The sequence below is a fragment of the Nyctibius grandis genome, chromosome 1, assembly GCF_013368605.1.
Source record: "Nyctibius grandis isolate bNycGra1 chromosome 1, bNycGra1.pri, whole genome shotgun sequence".
In the NCBI taxonomy this organism is placed as follows: domain Eukaryota; kingdom Metazoa; phylum Chordata; class Aves; order Nyctibiiformes; family Nyctibiidae; genus Nyctibius; species Nyctibius grandis.
In genome coordinates this window covers 29,668,554-29,692,279 of record NC_090658.1, presented here as the reverse complement: position 1 = coordinate 29,692,279, position 23,726 = coordinate 29,668,554, and the positions used below count along the sequence as shown (strand labels likewise).

The 23,726-nt window shown below is 41.9% G+C and overlaps 1 protein-coding gene and 1 non-coding gene across 2 annotated transcripts in view; one reads left to right on the top strand and one right to left on the bottom strand.

Annotated features, from left to right (window-relative positions):
• Positions 1 to 12,801: 12,801 nt before the first annotated feature.
• TRNAK-CUU (transfer RNA lysine (anticodon CUU)) lies at positions 12,802 to 12,874 on the top strand. Its single transcript has one exon. It is a non-coding gene; the product is annotated as a tRNA-Lys (tRNA).
• Positions 12,875 to 20,672: 7,798 nt separating this feature from the next.
• CAMKMT (calmodulin-lysine N-methyltransferase) overlaps positions 20,673 to 23,726 on the bottom strand; it is a 243,312-nt gene continuing 240,258 nt past the window's right edge. The window contains exon 11 of the mRNA XM_068400366.1: positions 20,673 to 23,135. Coding sequence (XP_068256467.1) covers positions 23,058 to 23,135 — 78 coding nt within the window. The 3' untranslated portion in view covers positions 20,673 to 23,057. The remainder of the gene's footprint in view (positions 23,136 to 23,726) is intronic.

Sequence of the window (23,726 nt, the reverse complement as noted above, 5' to 3'; positions counted from 1 at the left end):
ACAGTAATGAATTCCATTCTGTTGGGTAAACAAAGCTAAATTTTAAAACACAGACCTGACATCTCTATAGCTCAAGAAGCTTTTCTCTTCTTTGGGTCTGCGGGGCGGGGGGGAGGGTGAGGAATGCAGCACTCTGCCAGCCACCCCCTAAATCACCTCAGCATCCGCCAAGGGGAGGAGGAGGAGGAGACAAAAATATTTGGTTTTATTCAGCGAACAGCCGTGTTTTCCAAGGCCATTGCGGCACAAATGTCCGATTTTTAAGACTTTTTTTTTTTCCCTCCACCTCTCACCCCCCCAGTGTATAATTGATCCGGTCCACACAAAAAGAAGGCAGCACTACCCTCGTCGAGCTAGCTCTTACTGCAGAGGGCCTCCAAAAGTTACTTCAATTTCCGCCGTGCTTTTGTCCGCAAGTTGTCCTGGCTGAAAGGCCCGGTTAGGTATTGTTGCAAAAAAAAGTCTGCGCCCACGTTTATTCCCCCCCTCTAATTCATACTCCGCATTGTGGGGTTTTGCTATTCAGGGACTGATTGGACAACAGCCCAAAGAATGGCCCCAGTGATTAGGCTCTCAGCATGGGTCTGGATTGTGGGTATAAACCCAGAGCCAGGGCTTGAATTCATGGCGGCTTTCTGCTTCCTCCAAGCACCTCCCGCACCCGATATTTTATGCATCCTTTGCTGCAGGTAATGCATTCCTTCATACCAGGAAACGGAATCCGTATAATTAGCTGGCACAGTAGTGTGCGAGCCCTTGAAAGTCCAGGGGTTGTGCCCCGGGAAGTGAATGTGCTTTGGCATTGATAGGAACTCGTGGGTTTTTGGTCAGGGTGGGATAATACAAAACCCCGAGTATTGTCATGACTAAGGTATTCATCCCGCTTGACAAAGGCAACTTTTCTAGCGTTCCCCCCGCCAGGGGCACACAGGGGCGACACTGGACGCAGATTTGTTTGTTTAGAAGCAGAGGTATGGTTTGCCCGGCCCACCGCAATTCCCAAACACTGGGCCTGACCCCATCCCCTGCCTCCCACTGCACCGCACCATGCTACTTCCCCCGTCGCTTTACGTTTTGAAGTATGGCAGCTGCACAAGTCATGAAGTGTACAGATGTCACTCTGCGTCTTACATGTCAGTAGCTGGAATTAATTTACATTTATTTGCCTATTGTTTTATATCATTTTATGACAATGTGCCACATAATATAATTTAAATCTTTAATGTACAACTAATTCTCTACCATTAATTTGTCAACATGATTACTGGATATGCCACCAGGAAAAGCTGGATGACTTGAAATATGTACAAGGCATTCCTGTAGCTTTAAAAGAGGTTTGTATCTGAAATGACAACGGTTTACAGAACTTTTTTTGGTCTGTCTGTAATTTTATGAAAACTACAATTTCAATGTAATTTCACAAACTGAATTATTCCAAATCTCAGTCTGAAATGAAATAAAATGTCTAATATATTAATTAGCCCAGGGAGAGAGTCCCAACAGTATTGTAAAAAGCAAAATGATAGTTTGATTCCTGAGAAACGCAGCCTTCATCATGACAAATCCTGGCTGATAGGAGTTTAAACTGTCTCCCTGCCAATAGTATTTTATTTTGGGCAGAGCAGTAATCTTTTTAGCTATGCACTGGAATTGAAAAGCAGCTTGTAACAAGAGCAGGTTGCAAATTTTTTGACAGAAAATGGTGATTTGTTGAAACTGAAACTTGTCCTAGGAGCATACAGCAGGAGCTACAGCAGGGAAGGTTTCTCAGGGTAGAATTGCTGATTGAAAAATGAAGAGGGAGGGGGAGAAGGAGAGAAGGAGAGAGGGAGAGAGGAGAAAGGGATAAAGGGAGAGGGTTTTTCTCTGCCTCCCAGCCCTCACCCCAGCTGCCCATAGGTAGGAGGTCAGGGCACTCGCCAGGGATGTGGGAGAGCCAGTTTCAATCAGCTCAGCAACGTGCTTGTGAGGGAGAGTACATTGGCTCTTTGCTTTTGGGGGGGGTCTCACCCCCGTTTCTCCTGCAGCTCTGAGGCACTCCCTGCTTGTTTGCTGTTTCTTCTTCTATATAAAAAAATTAATACCTTAAAAAACCAAAGCAAAACAAAAACCATATTGAAGCCGAGGCCCTGAGCTTGCAGCACCCATATCTGGGTGATTCCCCTGTGTGACTTCTCACGCAGAGCTGGGGCTGGGGACAGCAGACCACCCTGCTGCCAAGTGTGGGAGATGGGTGCAAACAGCATCTGTAAAGCAACAACAGGAGCCCCAGGTCTCCGGGCTTTGCATTTCTGATTCCCCCAGTGCTCTCCTTGCAGTCTCTGGGGATGTCTGCAGGCAGGACCAGACCCTTTGTCACAGTCCTGTAAGCTTGCTCATATGCTCACTTCTATATTGCACAGAGCCAGCAGCTCTTATAGGTGGGCCTTAGACTGTCAGCTCCTCAGTACAGTAACCGAGCTTCTCTTTTTGACACTATTTTGCAACTATTTCATTCAGGTGGGCTCCCTGCAGTCACCGGGTCTTGAAACGGACAAAAGCCCGCACTCACATCAATGCCGGTCCAGGACCAGCGTGCAAACCCTAGATGAAAATGCTGGGGAAATGATGAATAATCAAAGCGGATGGAAACACAGCAATTAGTTTCTGGGGAATAATTTCCTAGCAGAACATTACATCTTCTCACGCTGTTTTTTTTAAAGCTCAGCTCCCTGTCTCTCCTCCTCACTCCGCTCCTCTACCTTTTGGGGATCTCACAGAAGCTGTATGAGTCACCAGAACACTTGAAAAATCTAGCAATTTCTTTCCAAAAAAAAAAAAAGAGGGCTTGATTAAAAATTAAAATAGAAAAAAAAAGATATTCTCTGGAAAAGAAGTGTTTAGACAAAGCCTGTCTGCTTCAATTTCCCAGCTACGTAAGCTCCCTTGCCCTGAGAGTGACAGTAGATTCCATAAATTAACTGAAAATCCCTCTTCTCAAGAGCCTAAGTTATCTCTCCTTTGCCTGCAGCTCTGATTTAGAATAGGCGCTCGTTTGTTTACTGTTTTAATTAATGCTCCTTTTCAGTGTGGAATAGGGGAAGGGAAATGAACTGACTTGATAAACAGGTGTAGCTGTTATGTGTTATATTTGGGAACATTCAGGTCTTGCAACAGATTAATCAGGCTTGACTGGACATGAACCTCCTAGCAGAAAAGGTAGATCAACTCTGCTGGATGCCCAGTAGGTGAGTATTATTTTAACTGCTAGCCTGTGATAGGAAAGGCTTAGAAGGACAGTCATCAGTGGAGAATATCTCTCCGTTTTCTCCCAGGAAAGCAGTCTGATTCTTTCCCCCACTGCTTAACAGTTAAGGAGACCTTGACAATATAAGCCACTTTTCATGCCCCCTCTGCTTCCCCTTCTAACCTCGCTGCCTCATATTCAAGGGGAAAGAAACAAATCATCCCATTATTTTTAAAACATTTAAGTGTCACATTGGGGAAAACGCTCTCCTAGGTTAACTATGAATGACTGAAGATTTTTTTTCTAAATAAAAGTGTAATAACAGTTTAAGTGTCATGCTATGCTGTGTATTGCCTTTGCGCCGTGTGTAATACCTAGCACACTCAGAACAGAAAATGATCCAAAATCAGCCTTTTCTCAAACAGAGTTTGAATTCTTAGCCTCAAAGGGAAAAAATAGTTGAGCTTAGGTTTCTGCTTTATGAGGCAGCAAGGAAATTATGTGATTTAACCCTATCACGGCAGCAAAGCAACATTCAGCTCATGAGTATCAAATCCCAGAAGAGACTGCATCTCCTGCTTTCCAAATAAAGCAACATCTAAAAATATGTTCCTTTACTCCACATTTTGTCTTGGCTTATACAATTAATACATGTACAGAAAGCAACATCACATTTAAGAGAAGTGAAAAGGAATCAGGGAGTATCCATTTATAATATTATCCAGCTGACCTTGCCAGGCAGAGGCAACGTGGGGATGTTGCACCACAAACCAGGAAATTGCTTGAATTTTAACTGCATTACATCAAACTACCTAGAGTTTATGGCGGTCAAATGGGACCCTGCTCACTAGTATCTCTTGCCAGCAGACTGGCTGAAACCCAGCTTTGGTGTCAGCTGCGAAGACAGTGTGGAAATGGAAGTGTTGTGTATGCTCATTGCGGTATAGGGTTGGATCTGGCTTTCTTTATGCTATGTCCTGTCAGGACTCCTAGGTCCTGGAGTCAAAGATACTCAGAATGCAGCACAGGTAGTCATATTATGCATGGGCCTCTGATTTTAACCTTCCATCACAATTTTACCAGCCTGCTGGAAGGGAGGATGATTAGACATGGGGAGAAAAGGAAGGATAGCATTTCAGCTGAAATGTTCTTAGCATTTTACTCACCCCAAATATTCCCAGACATGCAAGGAGCTTTGATGTATTTTAAAAATCTGAGATAAATGTCCCTTTTAAAGATAGCCCCTAATATCTTGCCACAACCATCAGCTTGGGCTCCATGATGGCAGCTGATAGCCTAACAATACCTACCATGCCACAATAAATCATTTATCTTATCTTGTTCATAGAGGTCTAAATGCTCCCCTACCAGGGAAAAAAACAGTTTGACAAGGTCTGCAAGGAAAAACATTTTGGAGTTATTGCTGCATTCTCCTCTCAGGAGATTTGCAGCCTTGTGAAGGGGGAGCCTTCGGTCCTCCAAACAGCATGGAGGCTCGCAGTAGCATTTATTCACGTGCCTGGTTAAGGAAGGCTCTGCCAGAGCCAGACCTAAACATCTGCAGGGAAATCACAACCCACTGTATGGATCCTGGTGAATCCACACTGAAAACTTGACTGGAAGATGCTTGTTTTCCTAACAGATTGCCAACACGTACATTTGGGACCAGCCGAATGCACTTGGCAAAATTGGTGTTAGACTTGTGGGAACTCTGGAAAGACCGAGACCCTAACCCAGTAGTAACAAACGGTGACATTTATGAAGAAAAGACTAGTGCCAGCTGCAACATCTCACCCTGGGTAGAAGTGTGCATGTTCTGGAGCAGAAACATGTTATGGTGCATTTCTCCACTTCTGCCTCTCCCTGAACACTCAGTGGGAAAACATCAGTGGACAAACTTGCCTGTGATCTGAATTGCTACTGTTCTGGACCTTTCTCTTCCCCTGAGCATCCTTTAACAAAACACAGACTCATCCCATATGGGAGCATCCATCCCGTGATTATAAGGCAAGAAAAGGCAACCATAATCCTGACCTTCAGTTTTAAGACGCAACTGACTTACATGTGAAACAAATTACTTATTAATGAAACACAGGACTGTAAAAGAACATGAGCTAAGAAAAGACATCGCAGAAATGGAAATTTATTCCAACAACTTTTGTGGATCTTTCCAAACTGATAATGAGAACTGTATTTTACCAGTTACTTAAATCTGCAGTATGAGAAATAGCAAGTGCTTGAAGCTTGTGACAGAAAAGCAAGAACTCATAAGCCAACCTGACCCAACACCTAGTGTCTCTCGATCACCTTTTTCCATGCGAATATAAAATTTTTCTCCCAAGTCTTTCTTTTATCTCATGAAATAGCTTAGGGCAGTAGGCAAAAGAGGTTTAAATGGCTTATTTTGAGAAGAATAGGTAGCACCTTTTTGGCCTTTGCCCAGGCCAGCTGCACGAGGCTGAGTACCTGCATCGTCCTCCCGAAACTCCTCGGCTCCCCTGCCAAAATCCTCGTGGCCCTCCACGGCGATGCAATGTCCTCAAATGCGTATGAAGGCAGGTGCACAGCTTTCTCTTTTTTGGGAGATGTGCTCTGTTAAAATGTGTTTCATTACAGAATAAGAACGACATGAGGGGCTGTGAAGTGTCACAGCTTTTGCTGGTATTTGAATGCTTCCCACCTTTTCATCGGGAATTTACTCCACTATTAGTGTTTACTGTAAACTTATTTCCTGTGACTGAGGTTCAGAAATTGCCCAAAACCTGCAGCGCAGAACAGCATCTGAAAACCGGAAGAAAAAGAGGATGGCAGAGGGGTGGAGGGAAGTGTCAAGGGAGTTTTGCAAAGCAAATAGAGTATTATCCTTTTGTTTAAGATGCCATGAAGACTTTTTATCTGCTATGTGATACTTTGCTCGAAGGACCGGTGCATGTGAAGAGCTTTCCTGTGCACCCCACCCCCCCTTGATTGCTTTACTGTTCTCAGTGCAGATTTATTAAATTTTGAATTAACATGTGTTAAGGAGGTTGATTTTGTTTGCTCTACCACATAACTTACTTTTCTAAACACTTAGTAATAGCAGCAGTTAATCTATTGACCAATGGCTTAAGCAGCAGGTGGCTTTAAGACCAATGGACCAGTCCTGACAAGGCCCACAGAAATTCCTAAGGCCTCTTTGTTACCTGGGCTGGAATACAGAAACTACTTGTTTGGAAAATGTTTCTCCACCCACAAAACATCTTCAGTATTAAGGGTCTTTTGTTAGCAGAAGGCTGAAGAGGGGGATTATGAAGGATAGTCTGTCACACAAATTGTTTCTTCTTAGACATATAATACAACCTGCATTAAAAGTTTACAAACTAATCTAATGAAATTATCATTCAAACGAAGCATGTCTCCGAACATTAAATTGATGCCTCAGCCTACTGTGCAATTTCTGCATTGGAAATCGCAAGACTGCAATGCCTTTGCTGTTGCTATTTTAGAGTAAAAAAAGTTTTTTTTTTCTAAACAAAAACCTCAGCAGCATTCTGTTTGAAACAGGAACCCAGATAATCAGCAAGGGCTCATTTTCTTAGGAAACCCAGGCACTAAAACATTAACAAATAAATTAGTTCCCATGTGTTAAGGAATCCAGAGTTACAATTAACTGTGTGTCATCTGGGTCCTTACACCCTCTCCCTGTTATGGCGTGCAAATTCACATCAGAAAAGGAAAGGTAGTGTTTTTTAATTTATTTGGACTAGTTTAGTAGAAGTCAGCAGCAATGGAACCTTGCAGTTCTGTTCCCTTTGAGACAAAGCTGTATTGACTTAGCTGAGGGCAGTATTCAACTATGACTTTCTTAAGGGAGGATTTTACAGTGCAAGGTGGGGAGAGACACCACTCTCCAAAATGTGTCCATGCATGCACAGAAAGGACAGCGGCAGTTTCACTTGCAGTGAAGAAATGGTGCTTGGTGAGTAAATGGAGCCTTTGGGGTAGTATTTATTCTGTCTTCAGCCAAGCTTTCTGTGTTGTCCTGATCCAAGTTAGGAGAAAAATGACTTCATATGTGTGTGACTGTGCATGCGTGTGTGTGTGTGTGTATATACACAGATATATATACATATATATGTATATGAATACACACATATACATACACTCTGACTCCTGCACTACAACTAGAGTCATGTATTCTCTGTATCGTACGTAACAATTGTGAACAGCTGCACTGCAGCAACATAAAAAAATAGGAACAAGAGAAACCAAGTTACAAAGTATTCTGTAGCCTGATTTCCATTTGCTGGGGTTTCTTCATCATTTGAATTTCGTGTCTATCTGTATGTTATGTACATACATCTATATATGTATGTTATACATGTATGCACATGAATGCACTAGTATGCAACTTCTATTTAAGACCTTTATGTTTTGGGGACCCTGATGTCATCTGGGGATGAGATCCAGTAGCACCACTAGGTGCTACTGTAATACAACTAATTAATATTATTTTTACTACTAATAATAGCAGCAGTGTTTACTTTTAGCATGTTCTCACCCTTTCCAACATATGTTTTTGTATTCTTTAATTTTCTTGTTCTTTGCAGCACAAATGCTTAGAGGGATCCTAATTAACTGCTCAACAATGATGCACTCTCATTTAGTTTTTCTCTCAAACTTATTTATTAGGCTTTGTTTATCAGTGGGAGAGTTTCTAGCACTGAGACTGCCAGGATTTACTCTAAGCCTCTTAGTCTGGTGTTTCCATGGCCCTGGCTCTCTGTGTAGGAGAAGCTAAGAAAACCATACATACAGGTTTTGGCCCCCTTTATTTCAAGTAATCTAGAGCAGATGTTTTTTTTTTCTTTGGGGGGGGATGGGGAGAAAGGCATCTGATTATTAAATAAGCTGAGGAAAATGCTGATTTTTGGCCAGGGCTGGTGGAGCACTACTGAAGATTTTTTTGTTTGTTTGTTTGTCTAAGACTGCGTAGCTGTATTTCAACATGTTTTCAGGGCATTTCTCTGAACCAATGAGTTCCCATGAGTAACAAGAGGAACAACTTTGGTTTCTCCAGCAAAGACTTCCCCAGAGACATATAGACAAAGCAAGCCAGAAAATGCAGGAAGGCATTCGCTCTGCGGCTGCCCCCCCAGGCCCCTGGTGCTCCTCCAGTGCTCAGACCTGTAAAAGACAGCCTCTCTGTCCTGCACCTGCAAGGAAAGGGATTGTTCCCAGCCCTCCTCCTGGTGACAGCTATCAAGTGCTCCGTGTTTTCTTATTTTTCAGAGAGTACATTAGTTTCTTCCTTTCTCCTTTTTCTCCCTTTCTTTCCCTCTTTCTGCCTGCCTTCTTTCCTCCCCTCTTTCCTTCTTTTTCTCTCTCTCTTTCTAATTTTTCTAACAGGTGAGGTCTCCCCTTGCTAACTCACCACCTAATTAGAGCGGTGAGAATTAGCTGCATTCACCCTGGCTTTAGTCCTGGCAAGAGTGTTAGAGAATTGGCCCACTTTTCAAGGTGCCAAATTGGAGGCTGAATCCAGGTGTGGTCAGAGGCAAAGGGATTATTTTCCTCCCATGGGGTGCAAACAAAGGCCTGTGCTAGGGATGGATGGGGTGGGGACAATGTTGCCTGCAGGAGGGCTAAACACTGCCTCTGACATCTGAGCCCTCACCACACCACAGCACTAGGCTGTGTCACAGGTTTTGCAGCCCAAGGAGCCATACTGTAGGGACCATGGGTCTGTGTCCTACAGTAAGGACAGAAACTGTTGTAGCCCTCCAGTTCTCAGCAAAGTACAGAGTACAGATAAACAGAACATGTATTTGGGGAAATATACGTGATATACCCATCTGCTGCTGCAGGGAACATGACACAGTCTTCAACTCCTAGGGTGTGAGAGCCAGTGGCACTCTTGTGCCTGCGGGGCTGTGGTGCAGGGAGCTGGAGCCCACTGGGCAAACCTGCAAACTGGTGTGGTTGATCACGCACTGAGCCTCAAGCCAGAAACTCCTCAGCTCTTCTCACTGACTCAACAACATAGGGCAAATTATGTAAGAAACTTCTTCCTGTCCAATTAGTACAGTTACTCACGTAACTTGGGAGGCCCTCTGAGAACTGGCCAGTTAGTGTTGATGCAGTATTTTCCAGAGGAGGGCTCTGCACGTGCATTTGGTATTGCAGTGAGCCTGAGATGTGCCCTTTTTTCAGGCTGGGCCTTTCTTCAGTAGGGTGGAGAACCCTAAAGGAATGGCATGTCCCAAGAAGAGTATGGGTACTCTCTCAGTACTGCATAGGAGTTTGTGTAAAAGGACAAGTGAAGAAGCTGGTGACAGCAAACACCTTGTGACTCAAGATCTTTCACATGAGGGCCTGATGGGTTTGGGAGACAAAACCACAGCATGTGTGTGCAGGTTTTGCACACTCATGAGCAGCATCATAACTGCTGTTGTGCTCCAAAGTCTTTAAGTTATCCAGCTAAGTACCAGTGAACAGCAGGAGAGTAAACCAAATCATGCTTCATCTGATCAGACTTGCTAGTTGACTGAAAAGTCAGAAGGGGCAGGTCAGTGTTGATAAATAACCTCACTTCTATCATCCTGTCGAAAGGAGAGGATGCCTTTCCTCACTGCCCTTGAAGAGTACAAGCATTGACTGAGGAGGCAGCAAAGGGAGAACCTCTGAGAATCTCTGTATGTTGCTGATTTTACTTCAGAAAACAAATCCATCTCTTTTTCTTTGAGTAGAGCTATAGCACAACACCCTGTAAATTGGTCTTGCCTGTGCACCACCATCCTGCATCCCTAGAAACCACTCTTCTGTCTCCTCGTGTTGATGCAGAGCATAAGAGCACATAGTCCTCAACGAATGCAAGGAGCTAGGAAATAGAGGTGGATCAGACCATCTGAAACCAAACTATCACAACTATGACCAGGAAGAAAAAGGAGGGGAAATGTAGCACCTGATACTTTTCTGCTCTGATCTTTCTTGGGCCTTGACAAGACCTGAGAAAACTGAATAGTGATATCATGCATGTCAGACCATGGCCTGGACTTGGGACCTTCAGATCTTCCTAGATCCTTCAGAAAAAAAAGAGAAAAGCAGCTGCATTTTAATGTTAGAAGGATAAAAACATCAAACAACATTTTTCATGTCACTGTTTTACTTTCCCTTATACAATAAAACTAACTACTGAAATTTCAGAAAGGACAAATCTGTGTGGAACACCCCATTTTAATTATCCTACAGAGGACAGAGGATATACGCTGTTTTCACCGACACGCGTCTTTTATTGTTATTTCTTTGGGGTGGGCTATATATGAAATAGTAACAAACAACCATTTGTACTTCCCTTCAGACCCTCCAAATTTGGCTATGCTTTGCAGTTCGTCTTTGCAACGAGGCTCTACCACCACTATAGTTCTTTAAAAGGGTCATAGGGAATCACAGCAAAGTGGTATACAAAGGTAAAGATGTCAAGTGAGTTATGATAACAGAAAAAGAACTACACAGTAGGTCAAGGTTTGGGCAACAACAGGGATATTTTTGTTAAGATAATGTTACTCACAGTGGTGGTGGCTTCCTTTGTAATACATAGCTGCCCAGAGAGAATTGCCTCTATTCTCATGGAGTCAGAGGGCCACGTAGGAAGGTCCTACGGGGTCTAAATGAGATAGACACTGCAATTGCTTGTACAAATAAACTTTTACTATATAAGCAGAATGAACGGGCTCTGGTGTAATGCTTTCTAATGCTTCACATTTTAAGGTTGGTTTTAAGACAATTGCCAGAGCGGCTTTTAAGAGCTAAATGGAGGTTTGTGCAGTTGTGTTTTCCTTTAGGAAGGGTAATTACCTTTCACTGCACCAGTACAGGGCAGAGGTTTGTGAGTTACATCCCAGCTAAACTAGCAGAGAAAAATGACAGGTCCAGCACAGGAGAATCTGCAGGTGACTGGTTATGTCTATATTGCACACAAACTCAAGCCCACCTTGGGAGGATGTATGTTCAAACGCAGGCCAGAAGCAACCTTCAGGGATTGCTGAGAGAAGGTTCAGCCTAACGGTACTGCTTAGCACAGGTCTATGGCATGGAAGAACTGGCTCATCACCTTCCATGTGTCCCATCTAAGCATGTAGCAACACAACCTGCTCATCAGGTCCTGAATCTACCCACTGGAAGAGTTGAATTTATAAGCTGCCTACACTTAGGCTACTCCTCCCTGCAAAAGAAAGCTCATGCAGGCCAAGACTGAACATTTGCAGCCAAACCATAGGACTTTTACTGGCCATAATACAGACGGCCACAGCCAGGGCAGGAAGCACAAGTGTTTTGAACTATTACTGCAGGACACTCTGCCTTTGGAAGACTGCCTTTGGAATTATTACTGCAGGACTCTCAGCTTTTAAAAGAAATTTGGGAATATACAAATGACTCTGCTTCAAGCATAAAAGATGCATTGCAGAGCACCACATTGCTACATCAGTATTTTTAAAATGTTTAAAGTGAAATTTTTTTCATTTGAAAGAGCTTTTTCAACACTTTGGGAAAAGCTGTCCTCCAGCTCACACATTGCTGAATATTACGATTTCTCTCCGTGTTCCCTATGTTAAAAATATGCCCAGATCCACCATTAAGTATTAAATTTATTCTTCTTTCTATGCTATGAAAAGGTAAGAAATCAGCAAAGGAGAATATTAACAACAATTTAGATGTGGAGCTTTTATGCATATGAGGTTTTTTTAGAAACCATTTTTTCCCCCAGTTCTGGTACATATGGATTCATTTTAAGCCTTAACTATCCTATAGCTCATAAAATGTGCATTACGTCGCCTTTTAGATAGAAGTCAGCAGGTACAAAGCTACTGGAACGGATGAATAAACAAATTATTGTTAAGGCTACACCCATTAGCCTTTAAATAGCAGTAGGAAAACGTAGAGTGCTTCTGCAACTCAAATATCTGTTTGTACAATGATCTGAACTGTTCATGCAAGTGTTCACTTTGGCTTGACCCTGTTCGGCGCAGGCAGGAAGTGCTGTGCGTCGGAGTACCAGCTAAAATGGATGGTGGCTCTGGGACAGGGGAATCCCATCCAGCAGCAATAAGAGCATGGCTGTATGGCCACAAAATGCCCTCTGCTTGCTGGCAAGAGTGGTTACCTAGGGGAAAACACATTCCTAATCACCTCATTAGCATGAGGTATATTGCTGTGAAGGCAAAACCATACGTCACGCACCATCATACCCTGCCTTTACGCTGTGCTCAAGTCCAGGCAAGCAAACATGCCGCAAGGCTGAGACTTCCTGGTGCTCAGCGTGCCCTGATGCTCCTTCAGTTTTTACCCTTCCTGGTGAGCACACACACACGGCACGGTCCCACAGGCGCACTGCAGTACCGGCAGGGGCTGCCCAGCATACACTGACCTGCGGTCTGCAGGTTCCTGTGCCTGTGATTATTGGGCATGGGAAAGTTTCAAAATTGTACAATTATGTTCACTCTGGAGAAGTTTTGTCCTGGTTTGGCCTAAACCAGGCCGATTTTCCTTTCAGTGATTTTTTGGATTTATTGGAGATCCCCCCCGCTTTTGACTGAGCCCAACTAGCTCAGTCGGTAGAGCATGAGACTCTTAATCTCAGGGTCGTGGGTTCGAGCCCCACATTGGGCGCCAATAAATCTGTCACGGTTTAAAGCTGGGCCAGCTATTAAACCTGTGGCAGATGCCCTCTGTCATCCCCCCCCCCCTCCCCCCAGAGGGAAAGGGAAAAGGGAGAGAGACTTCCGGGTTGGAAAGTTAAAACAGTTTTAATAAACTATAATAATGAAAAAGAGTATAATAATAATAATAGAAATAATCAAATATATACAAATATATATACAAAACCAAGATTGAGCTCCCCTGAAGTCAGCCACGTCACCACCGGCACTGCAGGGCAGGCTCCGGGAAGGCCCAGGCTGGGCCTAGCGACGGTCGAGAGCTGGATTCAGGAATGCACGGATCGGGATCGGGGGCAGCAGGAAAACAGACGGAGTCCTCCTTGGACACCGGCCATAGCAGAAAGAGAGCGAGACCCTCGTGATCCCCCCCCTTTATACCGAGAATGACGTGTGTGGGATGGAATACCCTCGTTGGTCAATTTTGGGTCACCTGCCCTGTCTGCTCCCCCCTGCAGCTGCAACCCCCCTTCGGCTCTTCACTTGTAAGCAGTGAGGAATTCAGCAGTGACCTTGGTTTCTCTAAGAATAAGTACAGCAAGAGCCTTACTGCACAACATCCCTACCGGTGCCTCAGCGATAACTACAAACTTCGGGCGTTATCAGTCCTGGAGGCAGACACTGTCTGCAAACATGCAGTTAGTTTCAGAAAGTGCAGTTACTTAGAGGAGACTTAGCTGAAAGCAAAAATCACTGAAAGGAAAATTGGCCTGGTTTAGGCCAAACCAGGACAAGTTTTTAAGCCTTTCAGTCTTACCTGCACTCCTCGCCACACCTGTCTTGCTCCACTGCAACGTCTATCTTCTGCCTTTCTGACTGTCGGTGTTCTGTCTCGCCCTTCTTCATGCCTGCTGGGATTATGCGCCATCCCTCTTCTGTGATGAACCTAACTGAAATGTTTTGCTCACACTCCTAATTTTGGGGCACAAATAGGGCCTTCTGAATGCCATGACCCAAGATAGGATGCGCCCTCCTGCGCTGTTGAGCAGCCTGTACTCAGCCCTTCGGGCAAGAATTCAACCCTCGCTGCCCTGGCGTGGAGGAGCAGGATGGGCTGCCATCCATGCTTTGCAGTCGTTATTGCCATAATGGGGCCTTACAACAAAGAAAAGAGCAGGTCAAAAGTGATCTGAAATGGGCTGGGGTTCAGCAGTAGGCATCCTTTTCACCGATCATTGTTTAGCAGCAATTTCTACGTGGTGGCAATATTCCTCTGCTTTGCTCGCAGCTGAAAATAACTCTGAGAGTGCTTCAAAAGGGCTGCCTTTTAACTGAGCTGAACACCTTCCCAAATGATTTCTGTTGTGGTGAGTATCTCCCCCTCGGATGAGAATTCGGTCTCTTCCCTCCCATTTCTTTTCTCCGCAGTGTAAAAAACACAGTAAAATGGATTAAGTGTGGCCCTCATCCCTAAAGCTTCTAGTAGCAAAGTAACTGCCTGCAGACTTGTGGAAGTATCTGTCTCAAAAAATGGCCAAGCCCATTTCTGTAGATTTCTGACGAGATAGCAAAGAGTTAATCTAGAGCCACTGCTGCTAAGCACCCCCCCAACCCCTGAAAAGCAGCATAGCAGTAGAAACAGTAAAACCGCATGAAGTTGTAGGAACAATCATCAGTGCTCCCTCCAAACAAATAAACAGCCGTTTTCTCCTGTAGAAATATGACAAACTTCTAGGTATTTTCTTCAGTGCTCTTACCCATCCCTCGAAAATGAGCCCCTTGTTGCTAAAATGCATTAGAGGAAGGGAGATGACAAATTAAAATACTTCCCATACATCCTAAGTCCCCATCATCATCAGTATTTCAGTACTTCTGTTGAAAAATCCAGTACTGGTACCATTCATCAGAAAGAACAGTAACCCCTTCAGGGAATTTCAAATGATATCTGATGATGTAAAAAATGCAGTTCCTGGGGTATGCCAACATCTAGCACAAAAATAAAGTCTGACGGACGGATGAAGGTCTGCTATTTAAGAACGGTTGTTGAGTGAGACTTGCATTACGAATGCAATTCTGCCTGCCATAGAGTCTTTCTCTCTGTGTTACTTCACTTCTTTGTCTCAGTTTCCCGACGTGGGAAAAGGGAAACCATTTCCTATTGTATCAGCCCATGGTGCTATTTGAGTAATGACTCTAAAAAGCATGTTGAACGTGCAAAGTACTACCCTGTTTAAGGGCTAACTATCATTATTATGAATTAAAACATAAATGCTTACCCTGAAAATAGTTTTAATCTACTTTATTGTTTGCTTTTCTAACTTCTTTAGAAACGAAAGGTTTCAAAAAATGAAACCTCTTTTCACAATGAAAATCTCATTTTGTGTATTTGCTTCCCAGAGGAAACAAATCTAGAGGTAAGGCTAATAACTGTGGCTACTGTCTTCTCATTCGGAGTAACTTGGAGGCTGATGTCGTTTGTGATAGAAACTTATGCTTTAAGGACTCTGATCCGCACCCAAGAACCTCAAGGAGCTTCTGGCTGGATTCAAATGCTAATCTCTCAAAGGTTTCACAATTTATTTTTTAATGGTCCACCTCTGAGACATTCATTTGACACTTTGACTATTATGTTACCTGGATTAAAAAAGATGCTAATAAGAGTATTAGCCAGGTTCTTACACACAGAAAGCTTTTGCAATTACAATACCTCCTGAGTCACTTATTCAGGATCCTGGGAAAAATAAGAGCATTTTTGCTTTCCAGATCCTTTTTTTTTTTTTTAAAACCTCAAGAAGTGCTTAAAGTTCCTTGTTAAGAGATTTGAAAAATGTATAGTCCTTGTAAATTAAATACTACAAGTTCTTAGATGAGTGATCCCCAAACATTTATTATTCACACTAATACGATTTAATTCTAACTCACTGTAAGATTTATAGAAATTAAAAGACTTCACATGCATAAGGGTGATGAAAATATAATCTAGTTCATGAAATCTTTATATGCAACTTTATATTTCAGCAGTATATTTATCCCTGGCATGCTGCGGGCTCCAGGAATGTGCCACCTTGGGGGCTGCACTCTGAGCCTGCGCCAAGCCGAATGGGTTCAGCTCCTGGCAGCCTGCGTGACGAGGGGTCTCCCACCAAGACCCGCTGTGCCAGTGAGATGGCTGTGTGTTTCTGGGTGCCGGCACGACCTTTTTAAAGCCATAAATGCTTCAGGCTTTGCTCCCATGCCTATGCCATCTCGACGCAGGGAGGGACCACAAATGAACAGGGGACTGGGGCAATTTCCCTACAAAGAGAGGAAGCTGCTGGCAGGAGGAATGTGGCCCTGCTACCCTGGAGCGGACCGCAGAGGCTGCTTCTTCACACAGGGATTTGAGAGGCACGGTTTGAGGAAGGAATTTATGTTATAATTATGTATCTGCATTCCCCTTGGCCGGAGTCCTAAGGAATTAGCAGTTTCTCTACCTTTGATAGTGTGTACCCTATTTAGGACAGCGAATCGGTACCGCTGGCATTTAATTGTTACCCATGAGCTGCGAGACCACAGTGGAAATAGAAATGGGAGTTCTTTCTAATTTCATTTTCTTTTTTAACTATCGAAGCCACTCCACACAAAGCTGCAGCAACTTCAGCAACTGTCTTGGTTGCGCACCAAGGATTTCACTGAGAACATGTTAGAGGGAATCAGAAAGCAGAGAAAAGGTCACAAATAAGCACCTTAGGAACAATGAAAGCTTTTCTCCATGTAACAGTGGGAGAGTTGCTAGAAAAACTGAAAAGGTATTAATCAGAAGTGGCTATAAATCCTCTGGAGTTTTGCTCTTATAAAACTCCTCAGAGAAAGTCTTGAAGGAAATGCAGGTCAAAGCCCAAAAAAGCTCTTGATCAGAGATTGCTGGAGGAAAATCTTCCCAGATGCCATTTAATAGGCAGCAATCACCCCAGGAGTGGGAAAGCCAAGTACGCTTGAAACATGGTTGCAGTTCCTAATAGGCCTTGTCACACTTAAGGCGCTGCAAGCTCCATCCAACGAACAGCTGAAGCTGGCTGGCGATTCATAAAGCCAACAGTTTAAAGTTTATTATGATGAAAGCACTTAATGACAGCCATCGCTAGGGGCCCATCATTTATAAAGCTGTGCTGAGTATTAGACATGTAGCATGACCACCAATTTTATGTCACAATTGCTACCATAAAATGACCTTTGGTGATTTTTACTGCATGTGGTGGACAGCTCTTCTTTTACATTAGTGCTCTGTGGCTTTTCTTTGCAGACTATTATGCTGTCTAAAGCTTATTTGGCACTGTCGTGAGTCTCAACCCTTGTTATTACCCCGAAGGCCTGTCTAAAGGAAAACTCTCATGTTCTATTATAGCACTCCAATAATTTACAGATCTTACCATCCTTGGTTAGCGTCATAATTTAGTGCAGATATTCCTTCATTGTTACCACGTTTAATAAAATCCCTCTGTTTCTACAGACTGCACTAAATGTCCTATCCGGGCCACTGAAATACATATGCTCCTGTATGATGGAGACATGGATAACGGGTTTTAATTTTCTGTTGTCAGTTGCAAAGCATAGTAAGCAAAAGCAGTGAACAGTAGTTAACCTGGGAGAAATCTCCTTAAAGCCTTCGGCATAAACGCTAGACATCGCACAAACACCAGACGCAATTTCAGTGCATAATGCACAAACATACATTTGCATGGGAACAATATTACTTAATTACCTTTCAATTTTTAGACCTACTTTGTATACTTCGGAAGTGTTTGAATATACCAGCACTTTACTGTCCTGATGTAAAGCATTACCAGTAAAGTGGTCTGTCCATGCTACAACACCTTTAAATTGTATATATAATTTTATAAATGATATAAAATCTGTTTCTAGTCCATGAAAAAACACACTAGCATCGCACACTGCAATCTTGAAAGGATTTAAAATATGTGATTTCTGCTGGTACCTACTGTATTGGGTTTTATATAAAGCTTTTTTCAATAAGGTAAATTGTTACATGACAAACTCATCTTCCACCATTATCATCTGCTGTTTGTGTTTAACAACAGGAGTCCTGGTCTAACAAAACTGTTGTAATGGCTGTACAAATTACTCAGCTGAAAGCTTTTCACCAAACCAAACAGTATTAATCAGCAGTTCTTATGAAGGTGCTAATTAAAAACAATTTTCTTCCTCAGTTTGCAATACTAAGCCATCTTCATTTGCACAGTTTCCAATATACAGCTACTGTATACACTCACACTTCAGGGCCTCTATTAACTATTGAATCTCCTATTACCTATTTTATTACATTCCTGTTTCCCAAGTTTAGAAGCTTGTTGACATTTTAGAAGTCACAGCATGATATGTTTAATCATTTTAAAAGTACATTAATTGAAGTCAGAGTCAGGAAAAAATAACAGGTCTTCTAGCATGCAGGCTCTGGCAGAGCACAGCACAGGCTGAACGTTCAAATCCTTTTCTGCTAGCATAACCCATCACCCAGGGGCAACGTTTTACGTCTGAAGGGGGAAGGTGCCTAATGCAGGGAACTTTTTTTTTTTTGCTTGTTTTTAACAAGCAGTCTTCTTCAAGTGACACTGTGTTGGTTTTCTGCAGGGAAATGCATCCAAAATAAAAGATACTTTCTTTTACTGAAGGCCTATCGCTCCTTCGCTGTTGTCAGCCATGACAGCTCTTTGTTTTTTGGGGCTTGGCATCTGTTGAGTTTAACCCAGATTCGAGGGTCAAGATGTTTCTTCTCAGGCTGTGGAATGCCATCTGGACTACTGCTCTGTGCATCTTCCTTCTACTTTCCACACACTTTACACACAAGAAGACAATGAAGATCCAATGCCGCTGTTGGACAGAGATGGAAAATATCCAGCTTTTACCCAGCCACAACAATATGCCGGGCTTTTTGGCAGCAAGCCAGCTGCTGACTAAGCAAGGAGCCTTAATAGGCTAAACCCTTTAAAAATGGGAAAGAAAAGTTAGGTTTGTTACATTCAGCTGTTTGAACAGAGTCCACGGGTCAGAGAGGGAGGACGGACCTTGCTGAGGAGATGCTGCACTCAGTCTCACAAAATCTGGGGTCAGTTCTAGAGCATACTGGCTGCTTTCTCAACGGCTATAGGCAAATGAGACAGCAACACTGTCTGTGCCTCAGGTTCCCTCGTATTGTGAATGGGCATGATTTTGGGGGGTCCCCCTTTATTTTAACATTCAGCTGCAAATTCATTAAATCATGTACTGGCTTTCTTTTAGCTTTATGGGGTTTCACATTAGGGTGCCTTCATTTTGGCTGGGTTTAAGTAAGTGCCATTGCAGGGCAGATGAGAAGAATATTGAAAATCAGCTTTTAAAACCATCTTTCAAAATATGCTGGTGTGCTTACAACCAGTCAGGCTAGTGGTTTGTGACAGCGAAGGGATGACAAACTGTCTTAATCAGACTCAGGAGAATCTAAAAAGTGAATCAAAAGATAGAAAGCAACAACATTGTCTCTTTCTGAGGAACCGACATGGGATGACCACACTGTGCAGAAAATGTTTTTGATATAACTGCCAGTACACGCTGTCCTAGCACCTTCCACCAGCATCTCAAAACATTTCACAAGAGTTAAAGCAACTTGCAGTTTGATGTCACCATTCATGACCTGATTTAAAGAAGAAGAAAACCACGCCTAAAGAAATCCAAGTTAAACTATGCATTTATAATTTACCCTGTGAAAAGACAGAGACCTGGCTATTTCCCTCTTGCATTAGGGAGAGTGGGTGAAAGATGGTAATAAAACACTGCTCTGTTTGACTTGCAATGTGTCGCTGCCTTTTTCCTCTTCCCCCTGCCATATCAGCTGTGCCACCTGCCATATCAAGAGGTGGATCAAAAGCTCCACCCACTGCATCCTCTTTTGTTCAGGGAACAGCGAAGGAGAGTTGTAATAGAGATATAACACTTGATAAACCGTATGCAGCCAGGCTCAAGATGTAAGGATGCTTTTCATTGGGGGGCAACAATTTTAATCCCGCTTCCCTCCTCACAGAAACATGTAGCCATTAAGCCACAGGCAAAATGGGAATGACTTGTCTAATAAGGATTTTGCAGCTGGACTGGTACCTGGGGTAGTAAGTTCTCCTGCCTCATCTCACAGTCTTAAGACATTTTTCATTTCAAATCAAACTTATTTCCCAAAAGGAAAGATTTGTCCCATTGTTCCAGAATGCTATCAGATAGGACTAGTTTGTAATTTTTAAGAAAGCCTTTGCCAGATCTCACAGCAGGAAATGGAATCTTTTTTTCTTGGTCTTTTATATTCTGAAGATCACAACTCACTGCCAGTGGCACCAGCTGCATTAGGGCTGCACCCAGGGGAATGGATATCCACAAGAAGATCATTTCTCTCTGCCATTTTTCTCTGAGTAAGGAGGAAGACACAACGTTGCTCTAAAAACTACCAACATATGCGAAGGAAAACTTGCATCAGCCTAACATTTCCATTCTCGGTGAAGACAGCATAGCTCTTGCACGGTGTCATTCATCTTAGAAGTGCTTTGCAAACACAAAGTAATTAAGCTCGATGTTCTGTTACAGAACACAGTAAACTATATCATTATAAATATGCCAAGTATCAGAGACTAGTTAAAGCACATCACATTAAAGGCTCTGATACATTTTATAAGCGTGATTTGATAAACTGTCTTTTTCTTAGCAAAGATATTTGATGTATTAACAAACACTGAATTTTTATTAAAATTCAAGAGCTCAGAAACAATTCATCATGTCCCTGCTAACATGAAGAATTGAGAGACGTGTCTAAAAAAGAACACTTCTAGTGCCCCATATACAGTAAATCCTACATCTGTGACTTTTCAATACCCATTTTAAAACAAAAAAAAAACCAAAACAAGAAGAGAGCTTGCTTATATACCTCTAGAAATATCTACATGGACCAAACCTGCAAGCACTTATGTAGATGAGTAACTTTACTGCCTGTGGAGCTCCAATGTGAGTTTGCAGGATGAAGCCTAAATGCATCTTTGGTAAACAAGCCATCAATTACACACTTTAGGGATGGCAGCACCTGTGCAAAGCCTTCAACTCAAACGAGAGACACTAAAGAAATAAAAAGCAATTATCAGCTACTAATTTGAGTAAAACTGTTTTCTTCTTAGAGCTAAAACCACAATTTTTAGTGACACTGGATCTATTTTTGGCAACTATCAATCTTTATTAGATTATTGTACAGCAGACATTCAAGCCCTCTCAAAAATAAAAGGTTCACAAATGTTAATATTTCACTATTTTTCACAGTCCTTTGTTGATTATAAAGATTTCCTTGTACAAGTTTTTAGAGAAAACAAAGGCACTGCTGTGTGGGACAAACAAAACAAAACTAATTAAGCCACCTTCACAGTAATTTTAAATGACTCCTAAATGCTTTTGATTTCTTACTAGACAAGTATCTTGCAACAAGAGTTTGAATATAAAACTCATACCAGCTATGGGGGAGACCTACTACTCAGTTCTAGGATAAATGGTTGGTTTGCATTGCCCCTGGTCTTTATCTAACACTGAGAATAGGCTGCTTTTTATCAAAAGAGGAATAAATTGCTGTTATTGTGATGTTAGCCCATCACTTGGCATTGCAATTCAAGTTTTTGTGAGAAAGAAATGTATGATCTAACTGCGACTTGACCTATGCCTTCTGAGATCCATCTAGGTGCTCTAATGGAGCATAAAAAGTATTGAATACAAGGACATGCAAACCGACAGTGAAGAAATTTGTTTGAGGAGAAGAGTGAAGAGAAAGGGACTTTCATGAGCTCGTGGTTTACTTGCTGCCCAATTTGTTAAATATGGAAGAATGCTTATTGACGAACTGCAGTTCTTTTAATTAATGTATTTCAGCATGATCCTCCACACTTCCTTGCATCTAGTACCTCCTTCTCTCAGCCATGGTCGCTGCCTCTCTCTCTCTTTTTTCATAATTTAAAAAGTGACGTGGTTTAAGAGACTGTACAGGATTCTTTAATGATCCAGGTTGTTTTTCTGAGAAGTCATTAAAATGGTCTATTAAACTGTTAAGAAAATAAGAAATTGCTCCTGCTTCTTTGTAGGCTTTTTGTCTTTCCCAGTACAAGAAAAGTCACATTAAATGTTTATCAAATACTTGGGCCACAATATATCACAATATAAACTTATTCAAGGGAGATAGTTTGATTACACTACAAAAATCTTTAGTTGTTATAGTGTTTCTCAGCATTTATCATAAAGGTATGTATTTTTTTTTTAAAGCGATTTCTAGGATAGTAGCATTTAGATTTTAGTCCTGATAAAGGCTCACTTTCCATTCATAGTCAGAACCTAAATGTGCTCTTCTTGTACCTAAACAGATAATAAGCACTCAGCACACTCCCCCTTCTTGACACAACACACTGAGACTAATCACACATAATTGGAGAGGAGGAGCAGAGGGGCTGGGCAGGCTATTGTGTCCAAAGGACAAATGGTCAGTTTATGAGGCTTTTGTCTGATGCATAATTTCTTATACATCTACAGGAGGAAAAGTCCTGCTGGAAAAAAACACATATACACACATAAAAAAGCCTTCAGCACTGAAGCAAACGAGGACATTTCAGTCATGGAGAGAAAAATCAGCAGTGGAATTTAAATTAAAAAAAGGCAGAAAAATCTGAGCATTCAATAGGTGCACTTTTAAAAGATCTTAAAACAACTATTTCCTTACTAATTAAATGTGAATGCATTTACTGCTTTACAACCAGTCATGTAAGCCCCCAAAGTATATTATTCACATATTTACAAATATACCCCAAAAATAACATTTAAAGAGATTAACAAAGTACATGCAAGTTTAAAGGCACAAAAGAGAAGGAAGCCAGCTTTACACCTTTGTTAATGCATACATGTGAAGTCTGATCAGTTTTAGGTTGGAATATAATGGGAAAACTAACTTCTAAAATGATACAAAAAATGATTTCTTGATGTTTACACACTGTGAAACAAGCCACATCATCTTCCTCAGCATTTAGATTAGAAATATTTCTCTAATGATGACTCAGGAACAAAACGGGGGGAACTGAATCCTCCCCACTCCCTGACCATCCACATACAGGGATTAATTTTCAGTAGTCCACCTTAAAACAACAAAAAAGAAGTGTCATCTTCTATCTGTGTTTGGTTAAAATGAGAAGAAAAGGGTAATGGAGGTTTTCCTCATATGTATCTTTTTCTTCATTTTTCAACTGCAAATAAAAAATGGATAAAGTGAGCAAACTGTATGAAAGCATTTCTAAAATACTGACAGTTCTTGCTTAACTCTATTCCTTAGTGCAAATGATACTACTAAAAAGTAAACATTTAATAACTACAGAAAGAAAACTCAAGGTCAAATCCTATCACAGGCATGGAACAGTATGTCAAATATTATCAGGAGTTGGTCAGAGTTTGTAGACAAACTAATTCATGCAATAAATAGTTGAACATTACTTCTTAAAAAAGTGAGGTCCCAAATTGCTGTATTAAATAAATTATATTCAAGTGAGATTTTAGGCCTGAATCAAATCCACTAAGCAAGGAACTTCAGAACAAAGGCTAAAAGTTTATCCCTAGTCAGCCTAACTATTGCTGTATATTTGGTATTTAAGATCAACAACTGTTTCAAGACTGAGAAATACCATAATCTTACCTGAAGGTTCACATAATTGCAAGCCACTTCCAAGGCTGTAATGCAGTTCTTGGTGGGCTTATTTATTAATTCTGTTTAATTTAAAAAATTCTTATTGTAAGAGAGAATTATAACCTGATAATTAGCATGGTACAATTCCAATTGCTAG